Source organism: Chlorocebus sabaeus, chromosome 21, assembly GCF_047675955.1.
Source record: "Chlorocebus sabaeus isolate Y175 chromosome 21, mChlSab1.0.hap1, whole genome shotgun sequence".
Classification (NCBI taxonomy): domain Eukaryota; kingdom Metazoa; phylum Chordata; class Mammalia; order Primates; family Cercopithecidae; genus Chlorocebus; species Chlorocebus sabaeus.
In genome coordinates, this window is record NC_132924.1 from 122,817,971 (window position 1) to 122,831,653 (window position 13,683).

Sequence of the window (13,683 nt, forward strand, 5' to 3'; positions counted from 1 at the left end):
TGCTGGAGACGCCACCCTGTGCCTGCAGGTGAACACACACCGGGCTGGCTGGGCTCGGGCCCGCTGCGGGGCGCTGCTGCAGCCCCTCTTCGCATCATGCCATGCAGAGGTTCCCCCGCAGCAGCACTATGAGTGGTGCCTGCATGACACCTGCGGGTAAGGAGGGGACAACCTGGAGTGGGGTAGAGGTGGGGTGCCAGGGCGTGCAGAGGGGGTGCTGGGACTGAATACTTCCTCCCACAGCTGTGACTCAGGGGGTGACTGTGAGTGCCTCTGCTCGGCCATTGCCACCTACGCAGATGAGTGTGCCCGGCATGGGTACCATGTGCGCTGGCGTAGCCAGGAGCTCTGCCGTGAGTGTGCCCTGCCCTCGGTCCCCAGTGCTCAATCCTGCCACTGCCACAGGCTCAGCGTCTTGAAAGAGCTTCTCCTGTCCCATAAGACGGCCGTTCATTCATTCAAGGGCAAGCTGTGCATTGAGTGCTTACTCTGTGCCAGACGCTTTTCTAGATGAGCCATATATGCAAGAACGGCTGCTGAGTAGAGCTGACATGGTACACATAGGCCCAGGGGGGTCTTGCCCAAAGTCTACACCAGATGCCCCGTGCCCTCCATGGTGGTCACCTTTGGCAGCCAGCCTGGTGTGGTTGCATCCTGCTGCCCTTGTGCCTCGGTGATCCAAGGCTCTCTCTTCTCCTCCCAGCCCTGCAGTGTGAAGGGGGACAGGTGTATGAGGCCTGTGGTCCCACGTGTCCCCCTACCTGCCATGAGCAGCATCCTGAGCCCGGGTGGCACTGCCAGGTGGTGGCCTGTGTGGAGGGCTGCTTCTGCCCGGAGGGGACTCTGCTGCACGGTGTGTAGAGTGACAAAGGGCAGAGGGGAGGAGCACTGAGACTGGGAAGGGGCCACTGTGCCCTTTTGCTCTGAGCCCTGTACTCTGTGGCCTCAGGAGGAGCCTGCCTGGAGCCAGCTTCCTGCCCCTGTGAGTGGGGCAGCAACTCCTTCCCGCCGGGGTCTGTGCTGCGGAAGGACTGCGGGAACTGGTGAGTGGGGAGGTCACCTTGGGGGGCACCTATTGAAGGAGCACTGGGCCAAGCCCAGCCTGTGGCTGATCCCAGGACGCTGTGTGCTCAGCACGTGCCAGGAAGGTCAATGGCGTTGTGGGGGTGACGGTGGCCACTGTGAGGAGCTGGTGCCTGGCTGTGCAGAAGGAGAGGCCCTGTGCCAAGAGAATGGGCACTGTGTGCCCCATGGGTGGCTTTGTGACAACCAGGACGACTGTGGCGATGGCTCTGATGAGGAGGGTGAGTGTCTTTGCTCGTGTGTGGAAGCGACAGGGTTGGTCAGTCCTCGCACATGTAACCGAGTTTCCTGGGGCCAAGGCAGCTGCCCTGGAGTGGCTTCTTTAGCTGCTGCTCCCATTGCCAGGGACTATCTGTGGCTTGGAGGGATGAAGGGAAGAGATGGTGTTCCGGTCCCTCTGGGGTTCAGGGCTTCTCTGGGCCCCTACAGCAGCGTCCTGAGCCTGCCTGCTTGCCCCGTGCTAGGTTGTGCCACCCCAGGCTGTGGGGAGGGGCAGATGACTTGCAGCTCCGGCCACTGCCTGCCCCTGGCCCTGCTCTGTGATGGCCAGGATGACTGTGGAGATGGCACAGATGAGCAGGGCTGCCCGTGCCCCCAGGGCTTGCTGGCCTGTGCCGATGGACGCTGCCTGCCCCCGGCCCTGCTCTGTGATGGGCATCCTGACTGTCCGGACGCCGCAGACGAGAAGTCCTGCCTGGGTGAGTTGTCCCCACCCTGGAAACCAGCCTACTGGGCACTGCCTCCCGCAAGGCCCATCCCCTCAAGAGCCCCGACTTCGCCTCCCCACTCCTTTGCCAGGTTCCTGCTATGAAGTTGGTCCTCAGGGTGTGGGAGTTGGGGCACCCCAAACAGTAAGAGTACAGGGCAGTGCCCCAGGGCCAGCTCTTCTTTTCTGGCTGCAGGGCAGGTGACCTGCGTCCCCGGGGAGGTGTCCTGTATCGATGGTACCTGCCTGGGGGCCATCCAGCTGTGTGACGGAGTCTGGGACTGCCCAGATGGAGCCGATGAGGGTCCGGGACACTGCCCCCTACCTTCTCTGCCCACGCCTCCTGCCGGTACTTTGCCTGGCCCCTCCCCTGGCTCCCTGGACACTGCGCCAAGTTCCCTGGCCAGCGCTAGCCCTGGTGAGTCTCCTGGAGGGAAGAGGTGGGAAAGCTAGTGGCCAGAAGCCTGGGGGAGAGGGGCATGGAAACCTCGGAGAGAGGCATTTGTGGCGCTGCTCTGGCATGGGAAGGAGCAAGGCACAGTGGGAGACTCCCGAAGACACTGGAGTGAATGAAATGGATGGCGTTTCAAAGAGTCTACACTCTTTCCTGGCATTCAAGGCCTCCTTCCCAGCTGCAGGGAGTCTCATGGAAATTCTTGACCCAGGGGAGAGCTCTGGGAAAACCAACAGGGCAGCAAAATGCAGGAGGGATTGTTCTTGGGAACGGGTTGCAGGTGGGTTAGGGCCAGGCCCAGGAAATGGCCAAGGGACTTGGAGCACGGAGGGGAGCGGCGGCGTGGAAGGACTGACCTGTGTGCGGTTGGGATGGGAAGGGCGCTCGCCGGCTGAGGATGCAGCGCGGACGCTCCCCGCAGCGCCGCCCTGCGGCCCCTTCGAGTTTCGGTGCGGCAGCGGCGAGTGCATCCCGCGGGGCTGGCGCTGCGACCAGGAAGAGGACTGCCCAGACGGCAGCGACGAGCGCGGCTGCGAAGAGCCCTGCGCGCCGCGCGAAGAGCCCTGCGCCCGCGGCCCTCACTGCGTGTCCCCCGAGCAGCTGTGCGACGGCGTGCGGCAGTGTCCCGATGGCTCGGACGAGGGCCCCGACGCCTGCGGTGAGGCTCCCGCCCCCCCGGGCCGTGCGCGGCCCCCCGCTGGCCAAGCCGGCTGGCCCACCTCTTCCCGAGCACCACCCCCACCTTCGCCTCCTGAGGTACAGGTGGGCGCGGCAGCCAGAGCGATTTAGGTTTGGGGGCATGCGAGGCTGGGCCATGTTTGCGTTCCTTTGATCTTTTTCGTGAAACTTTATTTGAAATGTTTTTGCCCTCCCACCTAGGCCCAGGGGAGAGAAGAAAGGGGCTTTGTCTTTGCCCACACTTGGCCAAGAAGGGATAAGAGGGTGGGCAGAGGCTCTACAGGGCTGGGGAGTGTGTCTGTTTGGAGGGGTCCCGCCATCAGCGATTCCCCACCAGGCCTGAGCACACGCTTTGTGTCACTGCAAGCCAGCCTTTCAGGTCTTGCCTACCTCCCCCTAGAGGGAGCTGTCCACAGGCCCCAGCTCCTCCCAGGCTGGCCTGCCCTGCTGCCTCCCATCCACCTTCCTGCCCCTCTGCAGGGAGAGGGCAGGAAGGGATAGGAGCGGAGCAGGACATCTCATGGTGCCCGCAGGCTCCACCCAGCTGCCTCCGTGCCTTGGCCTCTTTCCCTGTGGTGTGGCTCCGGGGCTGTGCCTAACCCCTGAGCAGCTCTGTGATGGGATCCCAGACTGTCCCCAGGGCGAGGACGAGCTGGACTGCGGTGAGGATGCTTTGTTCCCTAAGGGAGGCCCTGCTGGCTGGGCCCGGGACGCAGCTCACACCCCCTGCTCACTGTGTTGTCTCTCCTCTTCTTTCCCAGGGGGGCTGCCAGTCCCAGGAGGCCCCAACAGGACAGGGCTTCCCTGCCCAGAATACACCTGCCCCAATGGCACCTGCATAGGCTTCCAGCTGGTGAGGGTGGGAGTGGGTGGTGGAGGCGGCAGTGCCATGTTGCCCCCAGCACAGGAGCCCTGATCCCCACTCCCTCCCCAGGTGTGTGATGGGCAACCTGACTGTGGAGGGTCAGGGCAGGCAGGCCCCTCTCCAGAAGAGCAGGGTTGTGGGGCCTGGGGCCCCTGGAGCCCGTGGGGACCTTGCAGCCGGACATGTGGGCCCGGGAGGCAGGGCCGGAGCCGCCGCTGCTCCCCACTCGGCCTCCTGGTGCTACAGCACTGCCCGGGGCCTGAGCACCAATCTCAGACCTGCTTCACAGCAGCCTGCCCAGGTGAGGGGCTGGGGTGGTGGGGCCTGGATAGAGGAAGGGAGAAGAAGGCCACTAGGCCTTCAGCCCTCACCCATGGTCCCCACTGCTTGCCCTGTCCCCCTGCCTCGCAGTGGACGGTGAATGGAGCGCCTGGTCCCCCTGGTCTGTGTGCTCTGAGCCATGCAGGGGCACCATGACGCGGCAACGGCAGTGCCACCCACCCCAGAACGGGGGCCGCACCTGCGCTGCACTGCCCGGAGGCCCGCACAGCACCCGCCAGACCAGTGAGTGGAAGAGAGGATGGCACTGCTGGTGGGAGGCCATCACCTCCGCAGAGCTCCCTTCCCTGACCTCTGACCTCTGCTTCTGGCTTCTCTCAGAGCCTTGCCCTCAGGACAGCTGCCCCAATGCCACCTGCTCTGGGGAGCTGATGTTCCAGCCCTGTGCCCCCTGCCCACTGACCTGTGATGACATCTCTGGCCAGGTCATGTGCCCACCCGATCGGCCCTGTGGCAGCCCAGGTAAGGGGGCTCTGGGCCTAGGCGCTAGCTCCAGGGTGTGCGTCTGTGGTGACAGCCCTCTGCATGGAAGCCTCATCTTGGGCCCCCTCTAGGCTGCTGGTGCCCAGAAGGGCAGGTGCTGGGCAGCAAGGGGTGGTGTGTGTGGCCCCGGCAGTGCCCCTGCCTGGTGGACGGCGCCCGCTACTGGCCTGGGCAACGCATCAAGGCCAACTGCCGGCTCTGCATCTGCCAAGATGGGCGGCCCCGACGCTGCCGACTCAACCCAGACTGTGCTGGTGAGGCCCTTCCCTCGGGGTCCCTAGTCCTCTCCCTGTGCACCTACCCTCCTTCAGGCCCACCTCCCAGCTGTGCATCCACCACCTCCTTCAGGCCCTGACTTTTGGCCCTCCCTCAGTGGACTGTGGCTGGTCCTCCTGGTCGCCCTGGGCTGAGTGTCTGGGCCCCTGTGGAAGTCAGAGCATCCAGTGGTCCTTCCGGAGCCCCAACAACCCCCGCCCCTCCGGCCGAGGTCGCCAGTGCCGTGGCATCCACCGCAAGGCACGCAGGTGCTCTGTTCCCCACCCACTGGGGGACCTGCAGGGACCTTGACCCGCACCCCACCTCCCACTTAGGAAGCCTCCTGTGTGCCCCTTCCACATCTACCACACAGCCCCAGTTTGGAACCCCTGCCCTGTGTCCCTACCTGTCTAAACCCCAGGAATCCCAGAACTTCTTTGGGGACTGCTGGCCTCCCCCTTCTCTAGTTTTATGCTTTCTAGGTCTTGAAGGTGGGTAGACGGAGCCCGCAGATGCAGCTTCACAAACTCAGCTTGAATTCCTGGGCTGAGGCTTGCAGGGGGCTATTGCCATAGCTGTCTCCCAAGCCCCCTCTGGGAGCTGCTGCGCTGGCTGCAGTGTTGGCACAAATTGCTTCCCTGACCTTCTTCGGGGCCGGGTGCAATGTCTCAGGTGCAGAAGCGGAGTGGGCTTATAGGGTGACCAAGTGTCTGTTTTCCCAGGACTTTCTCAGTTTTATCACAGAAAGTCCCAAGTCCCAGGAATGTCCTCAATCCAGGCAAACCAGGAGAGTTGTTTCCCCCGAGCAAGCCCCGTCACCAGGTCAGGGATATCCCTCCCTTCTCAGGTGCCAGACGGAGCCCTGTGAGGGGTGTGAGCACCAGGGCCAGGTCCACCGTGTCGGGGAACGCTGGCGTGGGGGCCCCTGCAGTGCGTGCCAGTGTCTGCACAACCTCACCGCACGCTGCTCACCCTACTGCCCGCTCGGCAGCTGCCCCCAGGTGAGGGCATTGGAGTGTGTGGTGGGCAGAGCTGGAGGGGTGTGGAGGCTGGTGGAGTGGGTTGGAGATAGGCAGGCGGCCTGACCTCTGTGCCTCTGCAGGGCTGGGTCTTGGTGGAGGGAATGGGAGAATCATGCTGCCACTGTGCCCCACCTGGTGAGTGTGCCTGGGAAATGACAAGGAAGCCCCGGGGGAGGACTATTGGTGGGATCACTGAGAGGGAACCGGGGCACTGAGCGGAGGTGGCTGGATGCCCCAGCCTCAGGGTGGCGGGAAGCCTGAGTTCTGCATGCCAAGGGAAGGAGGGGCCTCAGGGTGGGAAGGGTTCTCTCTGCCCTCCCTCTCCGTCCGCCTTGCCTTCCTGTGCTTTGGGGGCTTTCTGCCTCCCCCATGGTGCCACCTTTGAGGTGTTCTCTTTCCTCTGGTTCTGTTCAGATCTGGTTGCTCTGGTTGCTTTTCTTTTCATCTTAGAACAGCCAAGACAAAGTTAAGTTGGACTTTTCAAAAGTATCTTTGCCTAGAAATGAGTTATAAATGAAATAGGAAAATACAAAGGCTTGAAATGGATGCATTTATGGGTCCAGGTTTCCTTCCTTCCTTCCTCCCTCCCTCCCTCCCTCCCTCCCTCCCTCCCTCCCTCCCTCCTTTCTTTCTTTCTTTCTTTCTTTCTTTCTTTCTTTCTTTCTTTCTTTCTTTCTTTCTTTCTTTCTTTCTTTCTTTCTCTTTCTTTCTTTCTTTCTCTTTTTTTGAGAAAGGGTCTCACTCTGACACTCAGGCTGGAGTGTAGTGGTGCGATCTCGGCTCACTGCAACCTCTGCCTCCTGGCTTCAAGTGATTCTCATGCCTCAGCCACCCGAGTAGCTGGGTTTAGACATGCACCACCATGCCCAGCTAATTGTTGTATTTTTAGTAGAGTCAGAGTTTTGCCATATTGGTCAGGCTGCAGCCTTCTTATCCTAAAAGTGCATCCACAAGTTGCTGAGGTTAAAACAGAGCCAGCATACTCAGTTGCACAGGTTGTTCACTGTGCAAGTTAGCTGGTGATTGGGGCCTAGACTCCAGCCCACAGAGCTGCCTTCATCCAGAGGCAACCCCTTTCTAATGCCCATGAAGGTGCCTTTTTGGTGTCAGCACCCCTGGGTTAGGAACTGCAGTTGCTGGGTCCTGGGCTGAAAATAGTTTCAGGCTGACAGTTTTACTCTATGTTCTCTAGATACTCAGTGGACGTGAAAGCCCTCGATTCACACCAAGGGAAGGAGGAGGGACCTTTCCCAGCTAGGAAGTTGTTTCTGGGAAGTCAGCAGGGAGAAAGTGCTCAAGAAGTGGGGAGAGGCCTGAGTGCTGGGCCAGGAACTGTGAGCCTCTTGGTCTCTGTCTCCTGATCCTGAAGTCTCCTCCCACAGGAGAGAACCAGACAGTCCAGCCCGTGGCCACTCCTGCTGCAGCTCTGGCTCCCAGTCCCCAGATCGGATTCCCTTTGGCCACTTACATTCTGCCTCCACCGGGAGGTAAGGGATGTGTGCGGTGCCGTGCAGTGCCGAGAGGGGCCACGCTGCCCAGGGATTGTCCAACCTGGGAGGGGAAACAGGCCCTCGGGGACATCCTCCTTGCCCTGCACATAGTGGATGGTCATCCTAAGGATCTGGGAGTCATCCTATCTTTTTTTTTTTTTTTTTTGAGACGGAGTCTCGCTCTATCACCCAGGCTGGAGTGCAGTGGCCCGCTCTCTGCTCACTGCAAGCTCCGCCTCCCGGGTTCGCACAATTCTCCTGCCTCAGCCTCCCGAGCAGCTGGGACTACAGGCGCCCGCCACCTCGCCCGGCTTATTTTTTTGTATTTTTAGTAGAGACGGGGTTTCACCATGTTAGCCAGGATGGTCTCGATCTCCTGACCTCGTGATCCGCCCGTCTCGGCCTCCCAAAGTGCTGGGATTACAGGCTTGAGCCACCGCGCCCGGCCGAGTCATCCTATCTTAAGTTGCCTCTCTTGACTCTTCCCTCCCTGGGCCAAAGTCACCCGTGTGAGCCTTTCACATCCCCTAGCTCCCCGTGCAACTTCCTAACCGTGTCCCTGAAGACTCCTGCCACCCTCTGTCCTACCCTACTCCAGCCTGTCTCTCTCTTCTGCACCCAGACCCCTGCTATTCTCCCCTGGGGCTGGCAGGACTGGCCGAGGGGAGTCTGCATGCATCGTCCCAGCAGCTGGAACACCCCACCCAGGAGCCCAGGCCTCACGGATGGCGCGCTGGAGGGCATGCTTATGCCAAGTGGCACACTCGGCCCCATTACCTGCAGCTGGACCTGCTTCAGCCCCGGAACCTCACTGGTCAGTGAGGAGGGCAGTGCTTGAGGGGAGGCAGTGGTGATGGTGGGGGGCAGGTGTAGCTCCTTCAGCTCTGACCTCTGCCCTTACCCCGGCCCCTCCCTCCCCAGGCATCATAGTGCCAGAGACTGGCTCTTCCAACGCGTCTGCCACCAGCTTCTCACTCCAGTTCAGCAGCAATGGTCTACACTGGCATGACTATCATGACATCCTGCCTGGCATCTTGCCCCTGCCCAAGGTACCACCCACCCAAGGCTGATGGGGCCAGTGGCCCACCATGCCCTTGTGTGGGTTCCATAGTCTTTGTCCCCAAGGGCCTTCCAGTCTCCCCGAGGGGCATGGCCTGCATTCGATGCTTGTTGAATACCTGGTGAGTGGCAGGGACTATGCTCTGTGGAGCTGAGGCTTGGGTACCACTGTCACATGGATGCTGGAAACCATCCAAGTGGCTCAGACTCAGGGCACATATGTGAAACCTACAAGGGAGAGAGGGTGGGGAGACACCAAGTTCACTGAGGGCCTCTGGGAGCCCAGACCCACGCAGGTCTTTGTGGAGAGCAGCCTGGGCACAGCCCTCCCCTCAGGGGGTTTGCATCCTTCCCGGAGACGAACCACACGAAGCAGTAAGAATCAGTCCATGCTATGTGTTAAGTCTCAGCTGTTTCAGGAGCACCTGCTCTGTGCCAGGTGCCGAGCCAGGCCCTGGGGACACAGCAGTGAACAGGACCTGGCCTTTGCCCTCGGGGCACCTCCAGCTCAGCAGGAGGAGCTCAGTCCAGGACCAGCTCCCTCCAGCCTTGAGAGTCCAATTCCTACTGCCAGGGTGGGGGGCATGGCTCTGGGATGGCCGTGAAAACTGGGGAAAAAGTGGGGTCACTCAAAGTCATGAGGTCAGCCTGAGAAAGAGGTGAAGCTCAGTCAGCAGCATCCTCTGCCGGCAGCTTTTCCCCAGACACTGGGACGACCTGGACCCTGCCGTATGGACTTTTGGCCAGATGGTGCAGGCGAGGTTTGTCAGGGTGTGGCCCCGCGATGCCCACCACAGCGATGTCCCCCTGCGGGTGGAGCTGCTGGGCTGTGAGCCAGGTACAGGTTGCACAGGGGTGGCAGGGCAGGAGAGAGGGGCCATGGGAGGAGCCCTCAGCCATACGTCCTCCACACAGGGTCCCCACCGGCACCTCTGTGCCCAGGGGTTGGACTCCGCTGTGCCAGTGGTGAGTGTGCCCTGAGAGGGGGCCTGTGCGACGGTGTTCTGGACTGTAAGGATGGCTCGGATGAGGAGGACTGTGTGCTGCTGCCTGAGGGCACTGGCAGGTATACTGTGGCCGGCTGTGAGCAGCTCACGCCCTTGGCCTGGCCTTCGAGGGGAGAGCCATGTGGGAGGGGACCGACGCTGCCTTCACCCCCCAGGTGCCCAGACGCTGCATGCTGAGGAGCTGCAGCTGGGCGCCTTCAAGGCCCTTTCCCACCTGGATTCTAGGATTCCCTGCCTTTCTCATAGTTGATGCAGGGGTTCTCCAGGTGTGGGCCCTGGACCAGCAGCATTGGCAGCACCTGGAACTTGTTAGAAGGGCAGGTTCTTAGGCCCGCCCAGACCTGCAGGGTTGGGGCGCAGTAATGTGTGTCTTACAAGCCCCTCAGGTGATTCTAACCCACGGTCAAGTTGGAAGCTACTGTTGGGAACATCACCTTTGTCCAGCCTCAGTGGGCAGAGTCCTTCCTGGATGCCTACCCCAGCAAAGACCCCAGGCCCAGCAAAAGCACACTGATGCCCCTGCCTGGAAGCCGGGCACTGGTGCTGGGAGGGCCCCTGGAGTTCTTTTGGTTATTTTTCTCCCCAGATTCCATTCCACGGCCAAGACCCTGGCCCTCTCCTCTGCCCAGCCGGGGCAGCTGCTGCACTGGCCCAGGGAGGTGAGTGTGGAGCCTTGGGCCCAGAGGGTGGAGTGAGGGTACAGGGACCTCGCCTCGAGGCCTCACCAGCCCTGCCCCTGCACCAGCCGGCGGCATCTCCCCTCTCCATGGCATTTCCTCCTGTGTGTTCCCTGGTACTGCTCTCAGGAGGCTTCCCGGTGCCTGGCAGAGGGCTGAGGGCTGGGGCAACACAGAGATGCAGGGATGTGCAGGCAGAGTGAGGGCCCAGAAGGGTTTGGGGACAAGAGAAGCCTGAACCTCTGATAGGGAGCTTATGCCCACGGGGGGCAGGCACCAGGGCATCTGGTGCTCAGAGCCGAAGAGAGTCCTGTGCCCGGGTCCCCAGGGGCTTCCGGGACAAGACTTGAGGGCTGGAGAGGGGTGTCTGTAGTGTGGAGAAGAAGGCGCGGAGCATCTTCCTACCTGGAATAGCCTGGTGAGGAACCCAGAGTGTGTGGGTGGAGTGGGGGGGACATGTGCATTGGATGGGGGAAGGGGAGTTTGAGGGGCAAGAGCTGAAATGGATCACTATGGTGGGCTGCTGAGAATAAAGTCCCTGAGCTCCTTGAGGGCAGTGGGCTGGTGCCTGGAAGCGCAGTTGCATCCTCAGCTCTGCCCTGGGCTGCGGGGGAGGAAGATGGACAGGAAGCAGTGCTGGGACTGTGAGCGCCCAGGCTGTATCCTCAGGGGATGGGAGCTGCCCTCAGGGCCTGGGGCTGTGCAGGGTGCTCAGCCCTCTCCCTCTGCAGGGCCTGGCAGAGACTGAGCACTGGCCTCCCGGACAGGAGTCCCCCACGTCCCCAACAGGTGTGTGCACAGACTCCAGGCCCCCTCCCCAAACCCTTGTCCCACCTGTTCTTCCAGAGCCAGGGGCAGTTACATCTCAGGGGTTCAAATCCCCTTACCCCTGACTTCCCCACAACCGAGAGAGTCACAGGGTTGGCTCAGGGAGGAGACACTGGTCACTTTGGACATGACCAGGTCCTGCCCCTGCCCACCCCCTGGGATTCCAAGGTATGTGGGCTGCAGGTAGGCAGGGCGGGTGGCTCCAGGCCAGCTCCCGGGACGGAGCCTGTGCGCTGTAATGTGGCTGCCTCCCCAGATGCCTGGTCAGGACATGTCTCCCCCATGGGGGTGGGAGGCCACTTGACTGCAGCCTGCACTCCCTCTGCTCACCATCCAGAGAGCCAGGCCCCCCTTTCTGAAGCATTTGCTGGCAGCAAATGTCTCTTAAGTGGGCACGGGGGTTGGATGTGGTCATGAAGTTGGCGTGCTCCTGTATAAGAAAGGAAGGGGCTCTGCCTGGTTGTGAACCGGCCTCCCTGGAGCTACCTGATTATTCACCTCCCTGCTAGCCAGCAGACAGCTGCCTCCTGGAGGGCCTGCTGTCCTGCGGGGATAGGGGGCGGTAAGAGGGCTTCTGGTGTGGGGGAGTTCCTGCCCTCATTTCTAGCCCCTATGGGAAGGACCTGGGTGAGGCTTGGGGCAGCAGGGGTTGGAGAGGAAGGAGGGTGAGGGCGCCAGGGCTGCTCTTTCATTCTGGCTCATCCTCCCCTGTGCCTCATGCTGCCACCTGCCTGGGCCTCAGCTTTTCCCCATCTGTAACACTAGAAGGCCTTATAGACAACTGTGGCCCCTCCCTGTGAGTTCTGATAGAAGTTATTCGGAACCTGGCCGGACTGTTTCTGTGTCTTTTGTGAAAAGCAGACAAAGCACTTGATTCTACCCCTCAGATCCATAACATGCAGACCCACGGGATACATTCTAATTTCATTCGCAGTCTGGTTCTAAAAAAAAAAAAAAAAAAAAGGCTGTCTTTGAATGCATCTCTTGCCAGAAAATGAGACTCTTAACTCTTTTCACTGTAGCTGCCAGGAAGCCCAAAATCAGTTTGTTGTTGTTTGTTTGTTTACAATAGAAACAACGAACTCACGCTGAGTCTATGGTAGTGTTTACTCCCTCTGCTGCTGTGTTAAAATGACCTCAGTTCTTTCTCTCCCTAAATATCTTATTTTATGGTGAGTTTGAACTTGGAAGTTGCCGTGTGTTTCTTTTTGGGAATAGAATAAAAATCTCAGATCAAAACAAGTCTTCTACTTTCAGCCAAAGCCCTTCTTGTGCTCCTTGGATTTTTTTGATCCGAGGCCTCTCAGAAGGTGGGGTGTGGTCCGCAATACCTGTGATTACTTTGCACCACCCAGAAGCCTGGGATACCCTCTCAAGGGCCCCCATCTTCCTTTCCTGGGAAGGGGAGCTGGGTAAGCCTCACCTCCCTCCACCTCCACCCACAGAGACAAGGCCCGTGAGTCCTGGCCCAGCCTCTGGGGTACCTCACCATGGGGAATCCATGCAGATGGTGACCACCACCCCCATATCCCAGATGGAGGCTAGGACCCTGCCACCAGGTATGGCAGCTGTGACGGTGCTGCCCCCACGCCCAGTGACTCCAGCGACCCCTGCTGGTAAGACGCCAAGCCCTTCTACCTGTGTGCAAAGCCTCTGTGAGCCCACCTTCCTTGTGAGGGGGACAGAGGCCCTTTGTTCAAGATCACACAGCTCAAGGTCATTTTGGGGAGGACCCAAGTGTCCTAGCCCAGTTTACCCTTTTTCTATTACCCCAAGATAGGCAGAGTGAGGAATAGCAGATGCCAAGAGGAGGGAGGTTGGGGGCTTCCGGGAGGTGACGAAGGAGAAAGGATAGGGCAGGCCAAGTGACTGGTCAGCCAGCTGTGGTGGTGCCCACAGGCCAGAGTGTCGCCCCAGGGCCCTTCCCACCTGTGCGGTGTGGCCCCGGCCAGATGCCCTGTGAGGTGCTGGGCTGCGTGGAACAGGCGCAGGTGTGTGATGGCAGGGAGGACTGCCTCGACGGCTCCGACGAGAGGCACTGCGGTGAGCTGCTGGAGGGCCTGCTGTCCTGTGGGTAGGGGGTGGCACTTATCCTTCAGTGTAGGAAGGTGTCTGCCCTCATTTGTAGCTCATATTGGAAAGGATTTTGGAGAGGCTTGGGCAGCAGAGAATGGAGAGAATGGGCAAAAACAGAAGTGTGCATGTCTTTGGCTATGGTCAAGATGGGGAATAGAACAGGCCTTGGGTCTCAGCCTGTTTTATAAAACCTGTTTGACCTTTGAAGAGACTCATCTATTTACTCACCCATCCAACAGTCTACCTACCCCTCTATCCATCCATCCATCAGCCACCCATCTTTCCGTCTACCCACCCTCCCATCCACTAACCCACCCACTCACCCACCCATCCATCTATCCATGCATCCATCCACCCACCCACCCACTCACCTACCCCTCTATCCATGTATTCATCAGCCACCTGTCATCCATCTGTCTACTCACAAATCCATCCCTCAATCCATCCACCCATCCAGCCAGCCACCATGCATCTATCTACCCATCCATCCATCTATTCACCCATTCATCCATCTATCCATCCATCCATCCATCCATCCATCCATCCATCCATCTAAATCCACCTACCTACCCCTCTATCCATGTATTCATCAGCCACCTGTCATCCATCTGTCTACTCACAAATCCATCCCTCAATCCATCCACCCATCCAGCCAGCCACC

General features: G+C 60.1%; 1 protein-coding gene across 1 annotated transcript in view; it reads left to right on the forward strand.

The window, feature by feature from the left end:
* Positions 1 to 13,683, forward strand: part of LOC103227202 (SCO-spondin) — a 62,039-nt gene that overhangs the window by 13,334 nt on the left and 35,022 nt on the right. Inside the window, 26 exon segments of the mRNA XM_037990932.2 lie at positions 29 to 156; positions 244 to 353; positions 704 to 853; positions 950 to 1,043; positions 1,135 to 1,304; positions 1,548 to 1,781; positions 1,986 to 2,207; positions 2,665 to 2,901; positions 3,455 to 3,583; positions 3,683 to 3,774; positions 3,856 to 4,087; positions 4,198 to 4,350; positions 4,447 to 4,587; positions 4,680 to 4,862; positions 4,982 to 5,132; positions 5,711 to 5,864; positions 5,966 to 6,020; positions 7,268 to 7,372; positions 7,998 to 8,189; positions 8,297 to 8,424; positions 9,128 to 9,272; positions 9,350 to 9,500; positions 10,028 to 10,100; positions 10,850 to 10,907; positions 12,392 to 12,562; positions 12,846 to 12,989. Of these exon segments, the coding sequence (XP_037846860.2) occupies positions 29 to 156; positions 244 to 353; positions 704 to 853; positions 950 to 1,043; positions 1,135 to 1,304; positions 1,548 to 1,781; positions 1,986 to 2,207; positions 2,665 to 2,901; positions 3,455 to 3,583; positions 3,683 to 3,774; positions 3,856 to 4,087; positions 4,198 to 4,350; positions 4,447 to 4,587; positions 4,680 to 4,862; positions 4,982 to 5,132; positions 5,711 to 5,864; positions 5,966 to 6,020; positions 7,268 to 7,372; positions 7,998 to 8,189; positions 8,297 to 8,424; positions 9,128 to 9,272; positions 9,350 to 9,500; positions 10,028 to 10,100; positions 10,850 to 10,907; positions 12,392 to 12,562; positions 12,846 to 12,989 (3,802 nt within the window).